The sequence below is a fragment of the Watersipora subatra genome, chromosome 3, assembly GCF_963576615.1.
Source record: "Watersipora subatra chromosome 3, tzWatSuba1.1, whole genome shotgun sequence".
Taxonomy (NCBI): domain Eukaryota; kingdom Metazoa; phylum Bryozoa; class Gymnolaemata; order Cheilostomatida; family Watersiporidae; genus Watersipora; species Watersipora subatra.
Window position 1 is genome coordinate 45025613 of NC_088710.1, and position 26653 is coordinate 45052265.

Genomic DNA, 26653 nt, shown 5'->3' on the forward strand with positions numbered 1-26653 from the left:
TTTACAGGTGTAATAAGTATGTGAACAATTTATTCCATCATATATCCAGTTAGTCAGTGTAGCGCATTAAATAAATGCCTTTCTGCAGAGCTGGAAGTTCGAAGTTCTAACCGAACAAAAAGCGGATTTTTTATTCTTAAATTTGTATTGCTATAACGGAACACACGGACAAACAGAATACAGACAAACACTGAGATTTATATATAGATATTATATTATACTACATTATATTATATTTTTCATTATTGTATTATTTTTATTATATCGTGATAAATGATTGCAATAATAGTAGTTTCATGGTTTTAATAGTGCTTTCTCATTTGCTCTATGAAAGCTTGCTGCTTATTGATGCCCATAGCTTTTTTATATAAAGCTCTTCTCTTTGTTTCCATCTGTCAAGATGAACGCAGCTAATAAAGTTTATGCCAATAAACTGAATATTCGGACTATATAAACTACAATTGCGACTTTGCACATTAAATTAGAAAAAATCATAATTTGAACACTATTTTTTACTACCTTACGCTATAAGGTTCTAGATGTGTAAACTACAACAAAATGATGACTGAATATCTGTATTGATTTATATTTAGTTTTATTTTATTCTTTTATTCATTTTATTATAAAATGTCTGCCACGTGATGTTAATGTGAATTACATGTACCTGCAAAGCATTTCTAGGTCACAGACTTGATATTTTCAATTCTTACATAATCAAGTCAAGGTAATGTTTCGGAAGAAGCCTTTCAGTGTCTCCTTTTGTATGAAAAGTCAAAGAAAATAACCTTTTAGTCTCAAATTTCCAAAAATAAATGGACAGTATAAAGATGTTTTAGAAAAAAATTTGTTATTCCTTGAACAAAATCTTTCTTCAAAGCTAAAACTTTGGAAGGTTGTTTATATGCTATTTATATCATATATTCTATATTTTTACTTCATTTACTTTTTTTACATATAAAATATTGCGAACTCATTGTATTACGTAATGTACTGTATTTAAACAACCATAATCGTCTTTTTTTAAGCTACAATAAATAATATTGCTGAGCAAGGGTCTATTTTTATTTGGAGTTCCTCAGCAAACATTTTGTTATAGCATGTCAGAAGATCATTGGGAGCACTTAAATGAATATATTGAGCCCTAGCGTAAGCCATAGGGCACTCCGACAAAATGGATGATTAATTATCAATTTTAATCATCCAATAAAATTGATATGTATAGTTGATTATTTTTTCATTGAAGAACACATGGAAGATGATTAAATAACTACATTTGTTTCATTAAAAGGCACATCTTTTACGCATCATGAAACAGTGCGTTTGTTAATGCTATGTCTTGCATTCATTACAAAAGACCATCAAGGCAGTTTTGGCTATGCATTTTCATTCGATCTTAGTATCTAGTTCACCCATATTACTTTTACAATTCTACTATTATTTTCATTTCTTTCTTTCTTGACTATTGTCAAACTTGAAACAGCAGTCATCTATTTAGGAGTTGTCTCACTACTCACATTTTTGCTGACGACTAAATCCTTTTGTCAGTCCTATTGATCTAAGCAGCGTGAAATATAAAAAACAATCTCGGATGCTTTACATTGTTGTTCGAGTCTTTTGACCTGACATACTTTCATCCAAGTGTAGCGCACGACTATTGTACACACTACTAAAGAGTGAAACAAAACCAAACAAATTACTAACTAATGTGTCCATTTACCAGAGAGTTCTTACAAAAGATTTTTGTTATCAAGCAATTGTTCTGATGAAGTGAAGGCTTACTCGACCAAGCATATATCGAGTCGGATGACTTTGCTAGCGAAAGTTGATGGCGCTAGTTAAGTAATGATTATTGGCAACATGAGGGCACCATGCCAGTCTCCAGCCTCCATCAGTAACAGTAAGTATTGTGTTATTCAACCATGTGTGACAATCTCCATTAACATATCTGTTTAGTAATGCATAATTGCATTTCACTCAGAAATAGAGCTTTAGAGAGCCGTTCTGTAGCTTCCACAACTGAGGTACGTTGGAGTTTTATGAAAGAATTATACTTTACGGTATGTATTGGTGTTTACTGGTGTTGATGACAGACAGGAAAATGCATCTTATCTGTGTGCGCATACAACTTCACATACACTGCCATGGCAAAGCAAAAACTATTGTCTAGCTCTATGTCTAGCTCTATGCCTCAAGTATTGAAACAGCATTAAGCTCTCTACAAAAATACATCCTCATTACTTTATATATGTTATACATCCTCATTACTTTATATATGTTATACATCCTCATTACTTTATATATGTTATACATCCTCATTACTTTATATATGTTATACATCCTCATTACTTTATATATGTTATACATCCTCATTACTTTATATATGTTATACATCCTCATTACTTTATATATGTTATATATCCTCATTACTTTATATATGTTATACATCCTCATTACTTTATATATGTTATACATCCTCATTACTTTATATATGTTATATATCCTCATTACTTTATATATGTTATACATCCTCATTACTTTATATCTGTTATACATCCTCATTACTTTATATATGTTATACATCCTCATTACTTTATATCTGTTATACATCCTCATTACTTTATATATGTTATACATCCTCATTACTTTATATATGTTATATAGACAGCACAGTTTGCTAAAGAGGTAAGATTGTCAGCCGAAATAGAATCCTATGGCATTTGTGTATTGCATGTTGATTGACAAATCTCGGGCCTTTTCTCATGCTAGCAGCTAACCATCACAATAAAAACATTCTTTGTTTTGCGTGTCTTCTAAGTTTGCAAATCATCAATACCTGTTATCAATTACTATTGATTTCTTAATACAGGCTTTCAAGTTTTTGTTAGTGGTATTACCTGAATGAGGTCTTTTAGACTTGTGACTTGCTATTGCACTAATAATCACAATAGTATTGCAGCATTATTGTGATAGTATTGCAACATTATTGTGATAGCATTGCAATATTATTGTGGTAGTATCGCAACATTATTGCGATAGCATTGCAACATTATTGTGGTAGTATTGCAACATTATTGTGGTAGTATTGTAACAGTACAAAAATACTGTTGCAACCGTATTGTGATATTATTGCAATACTATTACAATATTAGTGCAAATGTATTGCAGCACTACTATAATAGTATTGCAGTAGTATTATAGTAGTGCTATTTTAATGGCAATGCTATATCTACTTGTAAGCTCTGTTTATTCTGCTCTTGTATTGGCCACTAGTAAAATGGAATTAGCCAACAAGTTTTTCAGGAAACAATCATAAATGTTTTATATAGCTGCGTTTTTGATTCTGTGAGAAACACTGTTAACTTTACAAACATGGTAAGGCAAAATCTCATTACTGGCCATTTTATTAACATTAACTTGGCAATTTCAAATCAGCTTTTACAATTACAAAAATATAAAAGTTAATATCTTAGTAATAATATTAATCAATGAGACAAATATGTTTTTGCCAACATTATTTGTAACCGATATTTTAGTACATAAAAATACAAATATCAACAAGCGTTCTATACATTATCTTGTGTTAATGATCTGAGATGAGAGTCTGTAAAACATTCGTCTTCTGTATGCAGTGCCATAGCACTCCCTTTTTTAACACAACAAAAGAAAAACAGCTGTAAGACCCTTAGCTTTTAAGCTAGTAGCAGAATAACATCCTTGGCTTAATTTAAAGACACTCTGTGTCTATAAAGTATTTTCAGAATCATATTACTGTGGAAAGTCTGCAGTTAAACAGTTATGAAGTGTTCAGACTATATCAACAATTGTGAGTGTACACAGACTCAACGCATGATGGCTGCACCTTCGTGGTGGAATTTAGACTAAAAATCAGTTTACAGCAAGTTGCTGTCTTGGGTCAATGAAAGGCGGTCAACTACCAGTATCTCTATGAAAGATATGTCGAGTGTTCCAATTATCCTTGGAAATCAAGCTATGAAACAAAATGACAGGAAGATACCATCATATTGTGACACTTTGCGGTCTTTCATATGTATAATGTGGTCATGAAGTAAAATTTAGTTGTATCAGCTCACACTGCCCCAGCTACCTACTGAGTAGCGGTGAAATCACTGAAATAAACAACTACCTGCTCTCCTTGTTATTGCTCCAGCTACTGTCATTATTAGCTAAAATGAGTCTTAGTTTATCATATTTTCTGTACAAACAGTGCCTGCTAGCAAGTGCAAAGTACAACATTAAAGGAACAAATGCTATACAACACTACTATTTTACAATGTTTTTGACCTGATCTCAACACAAGCTCTGCTATAAGTAGCAATTACTGCATATACAACACATTGATTTTAATATTTAAATATATTTGATGTAAATTAAATTTATCTGATTGAGTCAAGGGCTGTTTCTACATTTTCCGAGTTTAATTTACACTATTTCTACAGAGAACCATGGAATGGCATTTGTTTGTTCAAAAATAGCTGGATTAAATTGTGTAAAATTAACAACTCCATTTTAATCTGTAAAAATTAATATACTCTTCCACTTTAGACTTGATCAGGAAATTAAAAACCTTGAAATTGTTTATCTAGTTTTCTGACTCCCATTGATTTCCAATATTCTTTTGTAATACTATTGTATATGCAGTTCTAATTTTCTATAGACATTCTGGTACAAGAATGAAAAGGACTAGATATGTAAAGGTGGCCGCAAGTATTGCTCTGCTCCTGCCATTTCTATACAGGTAGTATCTGCCACTTCTATACAGGTAGTAACTGCCACTTTTATACAGATAGTAACTGCCACTTCTATACAGGTAGTAACTGTCACTTGTATACAGGTAGTAACTGTCACTTCTATACAGGTAGTAACTGCCACTTCTATACAGGTAGTAACTGTCACTTCTATACAGGTAGTAACTGTCACTTCTATACAGGTAGTAACTGCCACTTCTATACAGGTAGTAACTGCCACTTCTATACAGGTAGTAACCGCCACTTCTATACAGTTAGTAACTGCCACTTCTATACAGGTAGTAACTGCCACTTCTATACAGGTAGTAACTGCCACTTCTATACAGGTAGTAACTGAGCAGTAAAATTATTTCTCCTTTGCAAGTTTTTTTCTACAACTGGGTGGATGCTTTGAGTGCATTTTCGAGAATGATTGATCGTTTATTACATGTTGATGCTAAGCAGCTTGCATCTGCTGGAAAGCTACAATGTAGGCAGTAGAATCTCCAGAAGAATAGATCAAGCTTAGCATAATAGCTTCAGATAATTGTGCCTGAGAGAAGGTGGGGGAGTGAGTTACAGCAACCCTACTGCTTTTGCAGCTAAGTCTATAGATTGCTTTACGCAAAAAGTTTTGAAAATGGCACTGCAGTGCTTTTATACAAACAAAAAAGTAGCCTTATTGATGTACACAAAGCGTACCAGCCAGCAGAAAGTAAAGCTACACACTGAAAATTAAAAACCACATCTTTCAGATGAAAGATATCGACATAAACTCAAACAGATTTTATTCCTACTTTTTCATATACAATATGTCACATGTCAATAAAGTAAAACAATTGCCTTGATCGTCCTCTCTTGCCAGTCATGCTTGACAATGACATGTAGACGTATGATCGGTGTCCTAAATACTTTAATACACTAGGAACAAAGTATGCTCAAATATATCTTTTCAGTTGAGTGAACTATTTTAGAATAATAAAGGTTTTCAACCGACTGCATCATCGGCCACATCATAGTGAAGGCAAATAGTTTTTATCATTGCCTTAGGCTTGTTCGCGTTAGATGGTTTTTAAATCTGATGCGTTCAGTCAAATCCCTTTGGAAAAGCATAATAGAAAATTCCATATGATTCATCCATTACCTTTGAAAATGCCAATCATGTGGCGCTTATCAGATAGCTTAACGTAATAGCTTAACGTAATAGTTCAGAGCGTAACTCTGTAAGTGATAGCTTCTAGCAATAGCCAATAACTAGCTGTCCATTAGACAACCATGGGCGCTTCTGGAATCCTTTCTAAAAAGGTAACCTTTGAATATGGTGGCCACAGCCTCTGAAATTATAGCATGTTTGCTTAGTGCTCTCAAGAATGGAGACGTGGTGTCAACGGAAATAAGCTCCTCTAACATAGATGGAGTGCAGAGCCGACAATGGAGTGGAAATAAGGAAAGTGAGGACAAAGAGATCAGTAACAGTAAGTTATCCCCTCACCGCCTCATCACTTCATTACTGTTACTTGTAGGCTCTTAGAAGGGTGATGAAGAGTCAGGAGGGCAGTCGTGGCCTTATAGTATAATGCATGACCGCTAAACAGTAAGTTTTTATACATCAACAGCTTAGCGACACAACTCCATATGGCATGCAATGCCATTATAGAAACCGCCATGTCGCTCTCATTCTATCATGATTCGTGCGATGCGTCTTCTTTGTGCCATAAAAATGGCACACTTGTGTGCGCATCGACCTTGCTTCACAACCATGAAAACTATGCGTCATGCCTCTTTTATAGTGGACTATGGAAACATGATCAGGTTGTCGGCTCACCGCAGCGCTTTGGTCCTGGCCGCACCCAGGTGTCGCTACGTAATCACTGTATGGGAACTCACTACTCAGGTTGGGGCTCCTGTGTTGACAGAAAAGGCATCCTACCTTGAATTGCTCATCACAATTAAGCATGTCTCCTGTCTGTAGCTCAGGCGTGCCTAGCCAACATTAAAAAGCTATTGTTTGTCTGACAAAGTGCTGAGCCGAGCACAGCTCCTGCTGTCATGAAGCAAAGCAGATATCATACCTTTGAGGGATTGCCCACACCTAACAACGTTGTGGTATATCAATAGAATCTTCTCAAGTCATGAGCTTTCCGATGCGCACAAACAGTATATCATGAAAGGTGACCATGTTGTACTTTATTAAAGGTTTGTTTAAAAATGTGGCTAAAATTTGTGACAGCTGAGATGTTCTTTTGCGCAAAAATTGCTGCTGAGCTTAAAGGTTGACTCGCAAAAAAATTCACGTTACAGTTATTTGGTATCAAAAATTCACCATGTCTTACTCTGCTGTGTTGTGGGTGCAAAATATGTGGAAATGTGATAACAAGCTCTTAAAAGCTCAAAAACGAACAGTTAATCGCAGCCATAACGAAAACGCCGTAAATTGGAACCCTTTCCAAAACGGCTCAAATGGGACGTAGTTGAACCGATGGCTTCCGTTTACACTTTCATGCAACCTCATTCGTCGAAATATTTTCACAAATATACTTCACGCATTCAATAAAACCATGTCTATTGTCCTTAGGCGTCTATTGCATCATTACTGTGATGCTGTCACTTTGAGCACTAATATCTCAAAACCAACCGCAAAAATTCATTTAATTTTTTAACTTTAGCTCGAAGGAGTGCATATCATACTCTGATACACATGACGAGCCTGTTGGTCACTTGTGGTAATTAAAAAACGCTGCAGAAATTGTTCGCGTTATTTGGCAGGAAGTATGGGTCACATGATCAGATTACGACTAGATGATTAGACCAGGCTGAAACGAAACAGCAAAGTAGTGACTATCTCTATTTGATACGGGCTTTCCGGTAAAACCCGAAGTGTCTGTCATAAACTAGTTCTACGAGACGTTTTATATTGAGCCTTTCATTGGCCTTTAATTTCACGTGATCAAAAACAATAACCACAATGTTTGAGTACGTTGTCAAAATAAAGAGATTCTAATCTATGGCGGTTTCATGATGGCTACGATTAACTGTTCGTTTTTGAGCTTTTAGAGCTTGTAATCATGTTTTCACATATTTTGTACCTACAACACAGCAGATTAAGACATGGCGAATCTTTTGATACCAAACAACTGTAATGTGAATTTCGTTGCAAGTCAACCTTTACAGTTTCTTTGCAGCCAGTTATTGACTAGTACAAGAATTTTTGTGCAGCTGATCATGTGATCGAATTCTTGCAGATTTGCTGACAGAGAAAAACATATCAGTTATTAAACTTTATCAAATTGGAACGTGAGATGAATTCAGTCTTTTTAAAGAGGCTCTTATTCACGATATACATGTACACGTTGAAACAAGTATACAGGGAGTTGCTTATTCCTGGCTTCCTCTCAAACTTGCCTGATGTTTTATTTTTAAGATCGTTAAAAGATTTTACTTTCATAGCTGAGAGTGAGTCAAGATTGGCTTGTTTCAACTTCCAGCGTATGCATATACACTACTGCCTTTTTTATTGATTTGTTGAAGTTCTGCCATCTAAATGTTAGTTTGAGATGCCTGCCAGCTGTTGCAGGTGTTATTCAGTGTATTCATAGAGCAGCACTTTTAGGTCAACATATCAGCCTCATTGCATAATTATAATAATGATTATTATGGGTTGTCATTAGTAGTTAGTAGTTAGTTGGGAGGTTTTATTCAGGGGTCTGAAGTCTGTCGGTAAAAACTTAAATGACTTTTAGCTTTTAACGTTGATATGATGAAAGTCTTGTAGCTCATTGTGGTGGTACACATTTGGGTCATAGAAGCTCTTGAGGTCATTCCCAGTGGTGCAAACACTCAAATTCACTCTCTTACTAATGACTTTAATAGGATTTAGTGTAGAGTTTTTTCAGTTTATTAATGATAATTTGAGGCATTAAATCCTGCGTGTTTCAAAAATTAAAAATTTAAATCCAACCACACCTTTAGTTGGTTTAAAAAACTGCGTGTCACATGTCGAGGTGCTCTTGTTAACATTGTTGCTTCACACCATTGTGAGAAAAAAAACATTCAAGGTCATCAGATTCCAAAATATGAGTGTTTTGTTTGCTTCACATTGTTACTTGGCATAAAAACTAAAACAAGATACTATGAAACTATATTTGCAAACATAAATGCAAGAGGTATCTGGTTGCTTCTGCTTAATGCAGCACAACGACGGCGTATTTGCATAAGATAGCTGGAAACGTTTTATAAAACATTCTATGTAAATATATTTATGATCTTAAACTTCACAAACTGTAGTTAGTCTTTGTTTAGTACTCTGGCAGCAGCAGTTAGAAATATGACCAGCAAATTACAAACAGCAGTTCTGTTGTCAAGGGTTTATACTGTTTCAATAGGGTTCAGCAATACGAAGGAGAACTGTGAGAAAGTCCACCATTTTGTGATGATAAAGACAGAAAAAACTGGTTCCTCTACACTGTTCTCAATACTGGCTAGGTGAATGATAGCAATACCTCTGATTGGCTAGATGAATAATAGCAACACCTGTAATTGGCTAGGTGAATAATAGCAACACCTCTGATTGGCTAGATGAATAATAGCAACACCTGTAATTGGCTAAATGAATAATAGCAATACCTCCGATTGGCTAGATGAATAATAGCAATACTTCTGATTGGCTAGGTGAACAATAGCAGTACCTCTGATTATTATTTCATAATTTTGCATTTTGAATTTCTATTACCCTCTTCACCTCGCCCTCTACTATCCTCTTTTCTTGGTTTCCTATCTTTAACTTCTTGGTCCTCGCTATGCATTTTTTTCTCCCTGAATGCTTTTCTCCCATTATTTGCCTTTTTGTCTTGTCAGTCAAAACCTTTTATTTTTATGTCCCTTTTTTGCAATACCCTTATTTTCATACCTTACTAAACCTTCCTCTGCCATATTTTATTTTGTTGTTTTTAGTGTTGCCCATGCTTGCTCACCTGCCTTTGTCTCTTTGTCACCACTTCCTTCCTTGCTCCTTCTCTTGTCACCATCACTGTCTCTCTCTTCTCTTATGCTCCTCTTTTGTAACCTCCCTTTCTTTCTGTTGGCCTCCTAACACCTCTTTCTTGCTCTCGTACTCCTTTTCTTTCTGTTGGCCTCCTAACACCTCTTTCTTGCTCTCGTACTCCTTTTCTTTCTGTTGGCCTCCTAACACCTCTTTCTTGCTCTCGTACTCCTTTTCTTTCTGTTGGCCTCCTACCACCTCTTTCTTGCTCTCGTACTCCTTTTCTCTTACCTTCTCCTTCCGCGTCACCTCTCTTACCCCTCACTATTTTTCATCCCACCTCTCTCTCTTTCTTCTCCCAATCGCCCTTTCTTTTTTACCTCTCTCTTCGCCCCTTTCTTGCTTCTCCTTTGCAGCTCACTTCTTGCTTCCCCTTTCTTATCTCCACAACCTTCCTCACCCCTCCCATTTCTTGCTCCCTCTTCTTTGCTCTCTCTTTTCGTGTACCTTTTCTTTTTATCCCACTCTCTCCAACTCCCATATTTTTGTCTTACCTCCTTCTCTCTTTCTTGCTCCTCCCTGATGCCACACTCATGACTTATAAACAAAAAACTGGTACTCTAGCTAGCATGACATGATATCATTTTGTTAGCATAAAATATAATTTTTTTGGAAATAGTGCATCTGGCTCATAATCACTGACTGCTGTTTGTATGCTAGTTTTGAATTTGCTATTAACGTTTTTCAGGTTTATATTGTTGCACCAGTTAAACATAATGGTTACGACAAAAGGAGGACACCTCGACCTAAGACAAGATCGTGGGAGCAAACCGGGTAAGTACCTAACACACAATACTCAAAACTATCAATATCTAATATCCTTTATACACCCATAGTTAAAATATATCTGTGCAGATAATGCGTCACATAGCAGTATGCATCTCAGAACAACAGTGAGTCAAGTTTACTTGCACATTGTACTCAGGCATCGGACATGCTTACTTGCGCAGCTTACTTTGAAAGATTTTTTAAAATAGCAGTGCAGGCCATCTCTCTAATGACTGCTTCTAATTTTCAAAATAAGATCTATAAATATAACGCTTAAAAATAGATAATTTACATGATATATGAAAGTTGAGCGCATGTACATTGCTGGCATATGAGATTTAGTGATTTCTATTGAACAGAACTGCTGTTTATTAACTCTTTCATATGAGCATTGCATGGTTATTCATGCACAGCGGTTATCATATGTGGATTAACATTTGTTTAGTATTTACGGCTGGAGCGTATAAAGGCTATTAATTATCAACTTTAAAAAATCATTTACTGTCATGAGATTCTTTAGTGTCCAGCAAGCGCAGTATAAACCGTGATAGATGCAGATGGTTGCCCCTGATATTGTATACTCCTAGTTTATATACGTATCTAACTTTGGGATGTTCGAAATTTCAGCATCTAAAATCAACATCTGTAAGTTAAATAGAAAAGCTATTCTGCTAACATACATACATGTACGAAAGATATCTGAAGCAGTTAAGCAGTCAAATAAGAGCGAACATAAAGAGGAGACATGAAATGAGAGAAGTTGTAATACTTTTATTACAAATGAAGAAGTCAACAAACCACTCCTTGAATGAGAAATAAAGGCAACATGATACAATGAGTCTGTATTTACTAGCACCCAAGGGAATAGCTATGACTTCATAATCACCAGCCAATCAGTGCAAGTGTTGTCATAGCAAACCATAACAATACCAGTATTGTAAATATTAGTAGTTAATTAGCCTGCCAGGTTGTGTTCGCAGTTGACCAGCGAGTGTGCTCAAATGATGCATTTTGTAGAGATTAAAATATACCGTAAAACCTCTAATTCAATGCCATGGGGCTCTATTTTTTAACCCTTCTTCTATGGTGGCTGTCAATTGGGGGCGGCATTCAAATAGAGGCGGCGCTCAATTAGAGATTTTACGGTACATATTTAGTAGCTAGCGGCAAGTGCCACACTATCTAGCACCAATACGCCTGGTTTTTAAACAAATGGTTTCTGTTTTGCTTGATGAAACATGATTGTAGAGACACAGTAAACCAAAATTCATTATTATGTCCAATTAAGTTCATATATCAAATAAGTTCATATATCAAATTAGGTTCATATGTCAAATTAAGTTCATATGTCAAATTAAGTTCATATGTCAAATGAAGATGTGAAAGAGCTCAGAGAATGTGTCACAGTTGGTAACCTCGAAAATCAACAGCAGAGTTGACAGTGTTTGTAACAGTCTAGTGTTTCAGGGTGGGATATTGGACCATGGACTGGGATGAAAGCGGAGGCTCTGGTGCACCATGCCAGATATAACGAGTCACTCCTGAAGAGAATGACATATGATGACACGAAGTATATTACACTGGTGAGAGAAGCCGTACCGTGGTACGAGTCAGCGGTCAGGTTCTGGCCGAGTGTAGCTGCTCATAAGGTATTGTGAACCGTAGTTTTCTTTCATAGAGATAATAGTGTGTTTCCTTTACTATTTAGACCATGTACTGAAAGATGTTGTGCTAGCTTTCAAAACTTGGCCAGACATTTCAGACCCCTACAATGCATGCGCATACAGAAGACAACTTTTAAACTGCATGTTGCCTCCCTATTTTCTTTTGTAAATACAATTTGAGTTTAAATACAGAAGAAATGAAAACAAAATGAGTTATGAAAGGTACAATTTAGAAAATGAACTCTTTTAGTTTTAACATGTGCGTAAAATAGCCTTGTATCAGAAATTATGCAGAAAACGACTTTGATGGTTTAGTCTCATAAATTTTTTTTGCCAAGGCGGTAGCGATATATCGGTATAGCGATACAGCGACGGAACTATCAGCAAATGTGAATACTTTGCAAAGACTTCCAATGCATGACTTGCTACAGCTTAAGTTTACAGCTTACAGCTCAGACAATACCTTAACCATACCTATCTACCGGCATGTAATACTATGGATAATTGTAAAATGACATATAGAATTCAACTGTTTTACATGTATTTACACTAGTACTCTGGCAGTGTATACTAGCAAGTAGAATACCTACAGTAACTACACAATTATTCCTAAATATTGTGAGGTGGTTGATTGGTGCAGATGATAGAGTGTCGGTCTAGCAAACCAAAAGTTGTGAGATCAAATCCTGTTGAATTCAACCTTTTTCTTAGTGCTTCAACCATTGCTTTTACAGATGGACAGATGGTTACGGCTCTTATCATAGTAAAGATTATATTCATTATCTTGTAGTAGAAATGATTTGCTTGTAGAGCCCAGATTGGATCTTAAATACATCAGGCAAATTCTATGTGAATAGAACGGTACTAGGAGATGACTACAATGGGCAAGTGAAGCTTTTCCACTTGAGTCAGCTGCAGTGGCTGGGATTTGATTACAAGTACAGCCATGATATGGAGATAATCAAAGACTATATTAAGCACGTTGTACCCAAGTTTCATATAGGCTTTCTCACTGATCAGTTTGATGCTTCTCTCATTCGACTGCGGCGAGAGTTCTGCTGGCAGCATGTTGATATCTTTTATAAATCTCAAGAAGTAGGCGGTAGAAAAGGAAAGGTTTCTCCGCAGACATTGCTGCCTCTTTCTCCGGAAGGTGTGTTTGGTTACCTCTCATAGCGTATTATCATACGCCTGGTACATGGTATTGCGTATGAGATGCCGAAAAAAATAACTGAAGAAACGTATTATCCTCAAAAGGGTTCATTTAGCTAAAATGCATTATATTTAGAACTTGAAAATAATTTGATATAACATTGTTACTTCCATAGAATAATGGAACTGTATTAAAATCTGAAATGAGTAAAACAACGGAATAGGTAACTGCAGTATGTTAAAAAGCCTCAAGATGTGAATATCTTTTGATGATATTTCTGCTCTTGCAGTCTGTTTATCTGTGTAACCGTTATATATTAATTTAGATCATCATAAATGATATATGTACTGTTGTAAATATATAATTAGTACATATTAGTTTTAGTCAACTGGACTAAACTGTTCTACGCTGTTAACTGCAACCAAAAATTATTTCTGGTTAAAAGTTTCGATTCGCGTTGTTCACCATTTTATTTTTCCCTTAGTCCTGTATGGATTTGCTGCAGGTAGAGCAAAGCTAGTGACGAAAGAATTTAACTTGGGTGATCAGATGCTCTATGAAAGCTTTAACCAAACGTGGTGGAAGAGCCCGAGTGTAATGGCTGAAGATTTTTGGGAGGAAGTAAGTTGTCTAAATATTAAGGCAAACTGATACCAGCTTCATGGTATCTTTTCTTTGTTTCCAATTGGTTGATCTTAGGTTTCAAATTGTGAGAGGTGGCTGTCGAATATATTTGCAATTGATAGTTTTAATTCGTAACACTTGAAAAATGTCTATAATGCTGTTTAGCATTGACCAAAATATAGCATGTTGTGTTGTAGGTGCCAAATATGTGGAAATGTGATTACAAGCTCTTAAAAGCTCAAAAACGAAAAGCCGCCGTAGATTGGAATACATTTATTTCTCTGACGTAGTCATGACAGTTTGGTTATTGTCTTGTCACGTGATGTTCTCACGTGAATTGAAAGAGCAATACAAAGCTAAAAATAAACTTATCGTAGCACTAGTTTATGACAAACACTTCGGGTTTTACAGAAGATCCCGTATCAAATATAGATGACAGCTATTTTACAGTTTTGTTTCGCTTGAACTAATCGTCAAGTAATAATCTGATCATGTGACCTAATACTTCGAAAATAATTTTTGCAGCATTTTTCGATTATCACAGGTGACTAACAGGCTCGTCATGATTATCAGACAATGATATGTACTCCTTCAAGCTAAGGCTAAAAAATTCAACAAATTTTTACGGTAAGTTATAAGATATCAGTGCTAAAAGTGACAGCATTACGAATGCGTGAAGTATATTTATGAAAACATTTTGTCGAATAAGGTTACATGAAAATGTAAACAGAAACCATCTACCACAACTACGTCACATTTGAGTCGTTTTGGAAAGAGAATCCAAACTACGGTGGTCTCGTGTGGCTGCGATTAACTGTTCATTTTTTTTAGCTTTTAAGAGCTTGTAATCACATTCCCACATATTTTGCACCTACAACACAACAGAGTAAGACATGGTGAGTCTTTTCATATTAAATAACTGAAATTTGTCGCAAGTCAACCTTTAAGAAACTTATAAGAGTATGAGAATGGCAGCAGAACTGCATAAGATTTTTGTTAATACACCTGCTACGCTATCAAAGACAGTCAAAAGTGACTTTCATCATATGTTAATTATTATCTGTTTTGTAGGTTGTTTTCTTTGCAGATTTATTTTCAAATGCATCAGCACTGCTCTTTTTACACTCTGAAACAAGAGCCCGAGATAATTTGGAGAATTTTTTTTCCAACTGATCTTATGTCCGAGTAAACAAGCTGCGTAGCTTGATTTTGTTTTTCTGAATTTCTGGTTTGTGCAAGACTATAAAATTTTGGTAGCAGAATATGTTAGCAGTATAATTTTGAAGTTTTACATAAATTGAATTATTAATTCTTGAGATATTGCCAAAATGCTAAGAGAACTTGTAACAGACAGAGAAATATAAAATGGCTGCTGACACAACATTAGTTTCTAAAAGCAGACTGCATGAAATTTTTTGGTATTGAGGGAGGAAAAATATACAAAGCTTAAAAGCTTCTTTTCCTCAGCAACAAAAACTTTACACTAAATTAGCTTTTCTATTCATGAAAATGTACACACTCTATCAGGCTCGGTTCAGACCAAGCCTTGTGTTTTTTTAGTTACTTCTTAAACATCTTTTTTTTGAAAGTTTGAAAGACTAGAAAAAACTATTTACTGTATTTGATCTCTGATTAATTTTCTTCAAGTTCTACAAACTTAAAGCTTCAAAATTATATTCAGTTCAACAAGAATTGTACTATTATAAGTACTTTTACAGTCAATAACAGGTTGTTAATATGGTCTAGAATCAGGGAACCTGCCTGTATATACATGATTATATATTAAAATGCTAACAAATCCTTGCTAGTTATTTGAGCTAAGCTTGCACATAAATATAAAAGAATAAAAAACAAAATTATATATAAAATTTGATCTTATTAAAATTATTTCAAAAATTTTAATTAATTCTAAACATTTTGTTAATTCATTCAATTTTAAGAAATAAATTTTTTCATTTTGATAAAAAATAAAATAAAATGTACCGAATATAAAAATTTCATAATCTTGCTAATCAGCTGTTCTTGTACAAAACACATGAGAAAATTTAGTGACTGTCATAATAGCAAACAAACTTGAATAAAGTTTGTTTATTTTTTATGTGATTTTCAAAAAAAACTGCTCTCTAATTCTATATCCTTATATCTAGGTGTCTGCATTCAAGCAAATGAATACCGAAGTGAACACAGCATGCCAAGGGATAACGAAGGACCAGAACTATACAATTGAGGGTAACCGATGGAGCGACCCTGTAACACTCACATATACTTTATGTGCTCTCATTCTTCATGAAAATTATAGCCTTATAAAAAAGTTGGCTCAGTACGCGATAGGCCAAAGCTATGATCAAAACATTTATGTGGTCCGTTCACGAGCCACATTGAATGAGCTTTCCAACGCAAGAATTCGAGATTATCTTGCCAAAACTTTATAACATTTGTTATACATAGGTGAAACTATGAAATACAATTGCATTACTAACTTTATTTTTATATGGATCCGTATATCTGTGATATCAAATAAATTTATATCAGTTACTTTAGTTACCTGCCTCTTAAACTAGTACATAATTCCTCGCTGGAGTTGCTCATCTTGCAATACAAATAGATTTCAAGGTGTGATGTAGGACTGTATGAACCATAGCTGCAACAGCTTAATATAATATATTATTGTATTGATTAATATATATTGTTGTATTGATGATTAATATTGCATCATCAACTTTTTATTTGCATACTAACTGCCTTAAAACCGTTTGTGAATTTACTTACTAATTCACACATTCTGTTTTAGCTTATAAAAATATCTTCGAGTTAAAGAAAATGAGAAATCCTCTTTAGGTGAGCTAAACAGGAACAATTCAAACTATAAAAACATCTTTAATTATTATAATTAACATTATGTATTATTATATTTAACTCAGTGTGGAAGCTTGGATAATAGGTTCTACAAATTCCAGAATTTGCTAATTGTTGAAGAATGGTTGATAGCCAATCATGCTTGTTGCCTTTCTTGCCAACTGTTCTCACACTATAGTATGTGAAGGGAAGGCTGCACTTTCCCGTTAGCAGCTCAATATTTAGGTGGTTACGTATGTGAAGACTGGATGAGCCTTTTTGTATCATAGAGCAGTAACCAGTGGAGCAAGGCGTTCTTTTGTGCATAAAACATTTTTATACAAAATCTCATTCCACTTTTAAACTTTCGCCACCTGATAAATATTTTTCAATTTGGTCTACAGGTGGTTAAAGGTGTTTACAGGTGTTTACAGGTGTGCAAGATTTTTCTCACTCAACTATTATGCAGGTCGTCTCAATTTTAAAATGACATCTAAACTGGAGAGTTCAATTTGAATTGTCTATTTACTGCTTTAACCTCCTTCGCCCTAAACAACGCGTCAATAAGCTTATCTTCTTGAAAATTTTTATTATGTTATGATGAGGAATGTCTGATCTATGATATGAAATTAAATTTGAAATTTTATTGCTGCATAATTTTACATTATGTGTGAGATATTACGTGAATGTCTGAGGCTTTCCTGTGATTAGCCGGTAATGCAAGGATTGGCTTCCAAGGAAAGCCAGGGCTTTTCAAAAGGTGGCTTTTTACAAAAAAGCCAGGAAAAGCCAGAAAACTATCTAACCGGTCTCGCTATAAAAGCAGGCATGAACCGGGTGCCCGGGGTAAGAAGGCTCAGTGAGGAGAGCAAGATAGCTGATGTAGTGAATTGCTAAAGCTTTTACAGACAGGCAATCTACGTGTGGTGGTCAAACTTTAGAGTTCATCGTACAGCAGCAAGGCTGCTTATTCAATTTGTCTACAAATCTCCATGAGATTCGTGACAGAATTTTGCTGCGGGAGTGCACCACCATGGTGATGAAGGCTGATGGCAAAGGAGAGGTTGGTGTGGCATTGTAGCAGCTTCATGCTGCGTAGCAACATCTTTGTCTTACCGACAAAGGACCGGGTTGATGAGCAATTTACCTAAAAGTGCTGACTGGCTGACTACCGTATATCAATAAGTAAGCCTGTAACAAAGTGTATAAACGTCAAACGTTCACCTTTTGAAGCCGTGTTTTTCGTTAAGCGGTATTGCGATAATCATTAAGCGGTAAGCAAAACCTCTATTAAACTGCATGTTTCAAAAGTAGACCTCATATCAATCATCAAAAAATTGATTTTCAAAATATAGACTTCTGTTTGAATTATGATCTTCACTCGTACAAACCTTGAAGCAAAGATTTAGCACGGTACGGGTGTAACACACTAAATTTTATTGCGAGTAGAGTTTTTATTCGATAGTGGATATATTAATCGGAGAATCTGTGTACTAAGAGAAGGCTTCCAGAATATCGTGTCTAGACTAGTCGATTACTATAAGACATATCCTCTTGACATCGACCAACTTGGCAACTCATAAATGGTCTTTCCATGTATACAAGTTCAGCTTGTTCATAGGTAAACCACTCTTCATAATGAATCGCGTCTTTTTTTCTAGTACTTACATCAGATTAAAACGAACATAATGTATGGTAAATCGTGTTGCTCGGCTTGAATATCTTATAAACACAGCTTTCATTCACTTCAAATATAAAACCTATTCAAAGCTTCTCATTTTATGGATTTTATAGATTTGAGCATAAAATTCAACCAGTAGTCACACTCTGTCATAGACTTGCTGCCTCTTGCCGCTATCACCTGCTCCATGATGTTGTACCCGCTGCTTGAGCTCGCTGTTTTCATATGCCAAATTATGACCTGTGGGTGAGTTGTTACTGATTACCGCTACTGTATGAACAAATGAAGATTTGATTACGTTATCCGTTTTTCCATTTTATTGGTGTTGGATCAAGTGTTTTGCAAGTTGGGCACTCTCTCACCACACTTTCACCAATTCCTTGGCGAAAACTTTCAAATCTGGCAGCAGCTAGATGCATCACACTTTGGACCTGGCAGTGGTGAATTGGGCGGAGTTCTGTTAACATATCTCACAATTTTAATTACCATTTTTATCTATTTACTATTATGTCATTACTAACAATTATAACATTACTAACAGTTATAATATTAGTAACAATTATAACATTACTAACAATTACAACATTACTAACAATTATAACATTACTAACAATTATAACATTACTAACAATTATAACATTACTAACACTTATAACATTACTAACAATTATAACATTACTAACAATTATAACATTACTAACAATTATAACATTACTAACAATTATAACATTACTAACAGTTGTTTTGAAAATATCATTGCTAGCTGCTTGAACAAGCTTTCACCTAATATCCGTTCTCTTAGCAGACAAAGGTATTTTAAACGTTATATGTCAAACCATTTATTTGATTTTATTGGCTAACTGCTGTCCATTTTTGTTTTATTATTTTTGTATAGAATACTTTGAAAAAAAGTTCTGTTTGAAATAAAATTATTGTCGATAAAGTGGCATGCATGTTTATCTGATACATCATCATTCAGTGCTCTTACACACGCAGCCAAACTGACCTTTTCTTGCATTCACCTGAGCCACCTCTTCTGAACTCTGGTTTAAGCATCAGCTTTATTGTCGGAGATTCTAAACATTTATTTTGTCAGCTATTTATTTGAATGAACAGGCTTTGATGAACTCTGTGAGTTTCTCTAAACAAAATAAATTGCCGCTTTGGTTGCATTCTACTAAATTTAGATTTATGATATGATGTAACTATTTTTATATTTTTATTTCTCAAATATAGTTACGATTGTATTGACTGCGACCATAAATCAACAGATGACATCTACTGAACTGATATCGAGAGTAATCGCTGCTTGCTACTAAAACAGACTAGGATGAGTGTGGACTCTTTTTCAAGAGGTCTGAGGGTATTACAGACAATATTATCCAATAGAAAATATTCCAAGTGTGGCCAGATGACACTTGCTCATCTGTATGCTGTGGCACAAATTAAGATTTGTAAAATTTGTAAAATAATAGTTTAAATTCCAAAATGATACATAATAAAGTCTCTGTTCAACTCTTGTGTCGAAGCCATCAGTCTGGATAAACAGTGAATATCTGCAATACTTTAGTCACCTCTCGAAGCGTAGCTCTTTCTTTGTTCAGCGCCCATTCTTATTCTTTATTCTTAATGTTAACTGACACCAACAGCGCTGGGATGCATCAAGTCACATTTACAGCAATGATTTAGTTCAAATTGTTTGAACATAGCACATCAAACGCTGCGGCTTGTTTGATAGTGAACTAATTTCCTCTCACTAATGAGTTAGGTTGGTCGTCTCACAACAGCCAATTATTTAAATTATAGTTTAAAGATAGAACTCAACATAATTCCGATTTTAGTGTTTATAAGTTGTGTTAGCTGAACACATGGTTGTCATGAATAGCCACGCCATAACTACAAGACGCTTTTGTTATTTGTGTCGCTACAAAAATCGATTGCAGTGATTAAATTATTCTCTACTAGCTCTTCTGGCTGCGAGTCTGATCTTTACATGAAGGTAGAATCCAGTTTCTATCCAACCTGTAGCGATGTGGGCTACAACCCTGGCTTGAGTTTCTGCTATTAAAGGCTACAAGCTTCCACATAAAATTTAAAACTGTTTGAAACTTTATTAGGTGTATTTTACAATTATTGTATTTAAATTAAAGATATGAGTATACATATAAGTAACTTATACTCCTAAAATATCTTGAATCTCAGCGATAAACTGAAGAAACCTGAGAAGTATACTTGCTACCAGTAATCAAAGTACAAGAGCTTCAGCTTCACACTATCTTAAATAGATAATAACAGGGAAGACAATTAGATCAGCTGTTTTGCAAATTCACTGGTCAAATACACTTTTCACTTTTCGCCAAACAATATCAATTATCACACCATAGTTGATTAGAACAAAAGAACTTTTTTACAAGTAGGTAGACCTTGTAGTAAGTAAGTAGTAAGTATCTTGTATCTAAAACTCTGAAATCTCAAGTTTTTTAAATTTTAAGCAAAACATCGCTTGACAGTTTTTAGGTCGAACACTGAATACATACGAAAAAGTGTGGAGACAGATCAGGTCGGATGAGACTAATACACACATGAGGTCACATGAGGTCAAATGGGGTCACATGGGGTCACATGGGGTCACATGGGGTCACCATATAACAATCAAATGATATATAATGACAAATAAATTAAAAGGCAAACGTGAATGGTAAAATGAACAAAATGGGAATTAATAATGTTGTATAGCCTTATATAGCTGTATGCTACATATCAGTAAGCTATATAGCTACAAGTTGTATAGCTTACTGCTATAAAAAGTAAGCATTGCATTGGCAGATATGCTAATCAAAATTTTAATAACTTCGTTTCCTTTAGGGCCGATGTAGGCGTAAACATAACAAGAGAAATACCAACTGGCTCTAGTACAATCTATGACATAACCATTGACAAAGGAACGGAAGGGGCAATTCTGTTCTCAACGTCTCTTGGTCTGAGCAGGTGCACAGCTGAAGGAAAAGTAGAAGAAATAGTTGGTGGTGATGTCCTGGGGTATGTCCGTATTCTTCCTGTATTGCTAAGGGCTCTACCCATAAGGATAGATTAATATTTAGCAACCAATGAGAAATCTCGTACATTATTAAGTCAAAAATATCAGAAATCTTTTCTTACCACCGATAAATTTTAAAAACTAGTATTATTAGAGGCAGTCAGAGAAAATGAAAAAATCTTTTTCGGTTGTTTTCCTTTTTACTAGGTTTAAGCTCAGCCGTGTTGAGTCACACTGTACGTCTTGTCATGTCAGCTTGAGCTCTATTGGTTGATCTAACATCTTGTCATGTCAGCTCGAGCTTTATTGGTTGATCCAACATCTTGTCATGTCAGCTCGAGCTCTATTGGTTGATATTACATCTTGTCATGTCAGCTCGAGCTCTATTGGTTAATATTACACCTTGTCATGTCAGCTCGAGCGCTATCGGCTGATATTGTTTCAGATGAAATGGAAAACAAAATATCTGGTTAACCAAAATGCTTGGTTTAATAATTATGTAACTTGACCACTTATGTGCAGCTTATAGCATAGCATTTTACATCTGTAAAATAGAAAGAAATTGCAAAAAGAAAAACAACTCTTTGTTTACAGTATTAAAAAACCTGTGTATTGTTTCTTATTTTGATTCTGTGTTGATTAATAATCATATCACTGAAACAGATATTAGGGAATTTCAACAAATATGCATGGAGACTGTAGTGTAACAATTTTTTTAATTAAGCAGAAACAACAAGGTTTATGCATTTTTAAGAAATCATTATTTTATTAGTTTTTTTTTCATACCTCGGCGTTGCTTCTTCATATTACTTTTTGATAGCGCTATTTAATGTCACGTCTTGGCATCCCGTTTTGGCGTCGCATCTTGGCGTCACGTTTTGGCGTCACGTTTTGGTATCACATCTTGGCGCCTTAACACCTATATTATCTTTATTATTATTGAGGAGCATTATAAAGTATTATTTCAACTACATAGTTACCTACGCGCTCTTAAATATTAGCCAGCAATCTGTTGAAATGTTCTTCTGAAAATCAAATTTCATTGTTACTTTATTTGCAGTTATAAGGAGGGCTTTGCAAGTTTGGCAGAGTTCAATCAGGTTACTGCTGTTGAATGTGTAACTGCAGACGAAGCTATAGTTGCCGATCAACAAAATCATTGCTTGAGGAGAATCGCGCTGTCAACTCGATATTCTTCTTCATTTGTTGGAGAATGCATGCAAGTTGGCGATGTAGATGGAAAACAAGCACGACTGAATAGCCCAGTTGACCTCGAATATGATGAGTTTGCTGCAAAGCTCTACCTGCTAGAATACTCTCGCAAGCTAAAAGTGGTCGAAATGCTGGCCTCTACAGTTGAAACCCTTATTTTTTTGGGGGAAATCGGGAATGCCCTTCTTTTGCGCAGTGCTAGCGATATTCTCTTTTCTACTGCAACGGCTGTGAAAATATTGAACCTTACCTCACTAGATGTCACAGTGTTAGCCGGTGCAGACATTTCAGGAAGAGCTGTTTGGACTCTGGCCGGTACTAGGTTTGATGGCCCGTGGAAGATGGTTAATCTTCCAAATGCTCACCTCTTATTGGTTGCTGATGTGTGGAATGCAAGGTAAAAATAATACTTTTAGTATATACACGTATTTGCATACTAAATATTATTTGCAACTTAAAGTGCTTTAATTAAATTGTAAAATGCCTGATGGTAAGCTAATATATGGAAATGTCAAATATAAGTAAAATATATATTGAGGAACAGTAACTATAGCTATTTGACATGGCAAGTGTAGCTGTATAGGAGGCTAGTTGAAGCATGAAAATACAACTCAATAAGATGCTCCTCATAGTGTATGGTAGTATTTATTATCTATACTGCTACGCTTGCAGTCCCATGCTACGGGATAGATTGTCATGTATAATAAGTATGTTCACAGTTATTCTGTATAGTGAGAGGGTACTCAAGTGGTGCAGCGCTAACATCATCGGCTTTAAATCTGATTGTTCTGAGACCAGGTATGGTTTGATTCCTCTGTAGTGTTTGTTATTTTTTGTTTTTCCTGATCCTCTTAGAGTGGCTTCGGGTAGACATATGGAAGCATCTCACATTATAGTAAAGATTGACAAATCCCACTTTTATTTTTTGCATGTGTGTGCGCGCTTGTGTGGCATCCAGCTTGCAGCATGTGTGTCAACGTGGTTAGTCTGTTTAAACGCTATGCTTTCCCTTTTTTTGGCCAACTTCTACTGAACTTTGCACTTATGTGCTCCGTGCCTTCTGCCAGGTCGTTAAAAATGTTTGGTTTTCAAAACTTGTCTGGTTGCTGAAAACCAGCCTTTTAAACACCCAGCTACGAACTATCTGATTGAAGGTGAAATAAATGCAAGGCATCGCTAGGCTTACTCGTCATTCACTATTCAATAAAGTACAACATGTTCGCATGTAAAATGTAATGGGAGACTCAACTATAAAATTTTACTAGCCGAGTTCCTGGTGTTGCATGGGTATTAAAAACAGCTTATAAACAGTGGTAGTTTATGTAGTTGTTTGCCACTTGCCATTAGCCTGGCACATTGCCAATGACTAATTTGAGTATGCTACTATTGGTATTGCTAAACTTACTAATAAGAGCCATGAGAACAAGCTTTTGTGACGTTGCGTAACGCAGATTGCTATGCGTGTTTTAACTGATATAATGACTCATATTGCCTAATGAAGTATAGCTGAACAAGTAAGTTTGAAGAAGAACGGGTAGCTTAATTGGTGAGGTTATCGCCTGGTGAACAGGAGGTTTCGACATCAAAACCAGAACAAAGTAAATCCTAGATTCTAATTCCTAGATTTTAATAGCTATAGCTAGACACACCGAACAATGAACAATGAGATTTATATATATATATATATAAATGACAGTAACTTGAATATAATAAAAAACAATAAAATTTTACATTCATTCAATCTTATTACTGTAAATTATAATTATATTACATTATAAACCCTGTCATACTTCGCTATATAATGTTCCATTGTATTTCTATTGAGTATAGATAGCATTTTGTGCTTTGTTATGATTAGGTTAGTGTACTATATACTTATGGCATGAGCTTAGCTTCTTATATGATGCTAGTTATTACCATGGCAGTCAAGTGTACATCAGATCGACAAATGTACCAATAAAGCACCAGAAATAACTATGTACAATAAGTCTATAACACTGGTAGGGAAACAATTGGCACAGGTGGTAATGCGCCAGGTACGAAGCTAAATGTCACCTGTTCAAATCCCGTATAATGCAATTTTTTTTTCTCCCAACCTCAAACAGTGGCTATATAGACAGGCACGGCTCTTATTGCAAAGATTATAGTACCCTAGCAGTCCGGTGTGCTGTGAGATTGTCAGGCATGCCAATAAAGCACAGAAAACAAGTTTATGCATAATAACTCTAGCATCGTGGAAGATGAACTATTGGTGCAGGTTGCGGGTTCGAATCTCATACGATGCAATCTTTTTTCAAAATGGACACAGTTATTATTATAGTGAAGATGATATCGGAGCATAACATATTGGATTACATTAAATTAAGGTCAATTTTAGATATAACTTTGAAATATTGCAGGTTGGTTGCTTTAGACCAGCTGACCAATATGTCTCATGAGGTAAGGTGCCTGGGACCAAGAAATCTTCCATGTTATACCCCAGGTGCCATGGTTATCTCTTGGGTCAGAGATCAGTTCTACTTGGTTGATGAACACAACAACATTCTCGTTGCCAATGGTACTGACAAATCCTGTTAGAGTTTGTTTTGTAGTAAAATTGGGTAGAAATGATTTTTTAATAAAAGTTTTTATTAGAAACATAAATTAAAATCCTCAAGTGTTTAAAGTTTATAAACTTGTGAAGTATTTTCTTAAAATTATAGTGGCGAAAAGTAATGTGCTCTATGAATACATATACCCGCTTCAATTAGGTAAACATTGTATATTATGGAGCATAATTAGAAAGAAGGCGAATTGGTGATTTTCAAATGTGTGCATAATAGCTCTGTCATCATAGGAGTAGTGTGTGAAATTTAAATAAATGTTAATAGAAGTATATGTAAACTATTTTATGTGAGTAGATGATAGTGTACCTAGCGAGTACAAATTTCAAACAACAAATTAATGCATTGTTTTTATGTTTAGTAGTTTTTTGTCATCTAGTCGGTAGTAAACTTGGCTTCTGATTGGTTACTTTGAACCTGCTCCACAAATCCAAACAGTATCAGTAGTAGAACTTGCACATGTACATGACATTAATGCCCAAATTGTACACGTACATAACAGTAATGCTAATTTGTACATGTACATAGTAGTAATGTTAACTTTTACACGTACATAGCAGTAATGCTAAATTGTACACGTACATAGCAGTAATGCTAACTTTTACACATACATAGCAGTAATGCTAATTTGTACACATACATAGCAGTAGTGCTATTTTGTACGTTTACAAATTAGCACTACTGCTATGTAGTGCAGTAGTGCTAATTTACATGTACATAGCAGTAATGCTAATTTGTACATGTACATAGCAGTAATGCTAATTTGTACACGTACATAGCAGTATTGCTAATTTGTACATGTACATAACAGTGATGCTAATTTGTACACGTACATAGCAGTATTTCTAACTTGTACACGTACATAGCAGTATTGCTAATTTGTACACGTACATAGCAGTAAGGCTAAATTGTACACGTACATAGTAGTGGTGCTAACTTGCACACGTACATGGCAGTATTGCTAACTTGTACACGTACTTAGCAGTAATGCTAATTTGTACACGTACATGGCAGTATTGCTAACTTGTACACGTACATAGCAGTATTGCTAATTTGTACACGTACATAGCAGTAAGGCTAAATTGTACACGTACATAGTAGTGGTGCTAACTTGCACACGTACATGGCAGTATTGCTAACTTGTACACGTACATAGCAGTAATGCTAATTTGTACACGTACATGGCAGTATTGCTAACTTGTACACGTACATAGCAGTATTGCTAATTTGTACATGTACATAACAGTGATGCTAATTTGTACACGTACATAGCAGTATTGCTAACTTGTACAT

The 26653-nt window shown here is 35.2% G+C and overlaps 1 protein-coding gene across 3 annotated transcripts; it reads left to right on the forward strand.

Moving 5' to 3' along the window:
- Positions 1 to 1786: 1786 nt before the first annotated feature.
- LOC137391544 (galactose-3-O-sulfotransferase 2-like) lies at positions 1787 to 16624 on the forward strand. Of its 3 annotated transcripts, XM_068078050.1 has the most exons (9): positions 1815 to 1897; positions 4676 to 4756; positions 6105 to 6220; positions 9128 to 9227; positions 10472 to 10557; positions 12019 to 12200; positions 13026 to 13368; positions 13874 to 13989; positions 16140 to 16624. In XM_068078050.1, exons 2-9 carry the CDS (start codon positions 4692 to 4694, stop codon positions 16422 to 16424), a joined length of 1293 nt encoding a protein of 430 aa, XP_067934151.1. In that variant the 5' UTR covers positions 1815 to 1897; positions 4676 to 4691; the 3' UTR covers positions 16425 to 16624. The 3 variants fall into 3 exon arrangements, with proteins under 3 accessions (XP_067934152.1, XP_067934151.1, XP_067934153.1); XM_068078051.1 differs by lacking the exons at positions 4676 to 4756; positions 6105 to 6220 and having other exon boundaries at positions 1787 to 1897; XM_068078052.1 differs by lacking the exons at positions 1815 to 1897; positions 4676 to 4756; positions 6105 to 6220 and adding an exon at positions 6291 to 6339.
- Positions 16625 to 26653: the final 10029 nt, after the last annotated feature.

Excerpts from the sequence above, each read along its gene's own strand:
- LOC137391544 (XM_068078050.1), top strand. The coding sequence starts at position 4,692 with ATGAAAAGGACTAGATATGTAAAGGTGGCCGCAAGTATTGCTCTGCTC. Across the intron at positions 9,228-10,471 it reads CTGTTCTCAATACTGGCTAG|GTTTATATTGTTGCACCAGT; the intron begins GTGAATGATAGC and ends AACGTTTTTCAG. Across the intron at positions 13,369-13,873 it reads GCTGCCTCTTTCTCCGGAAG|GTAGAGCAAAGCTAGTGACG; the intron begins GTGTGTTTGGTT and ends GATTTGCTGCAG.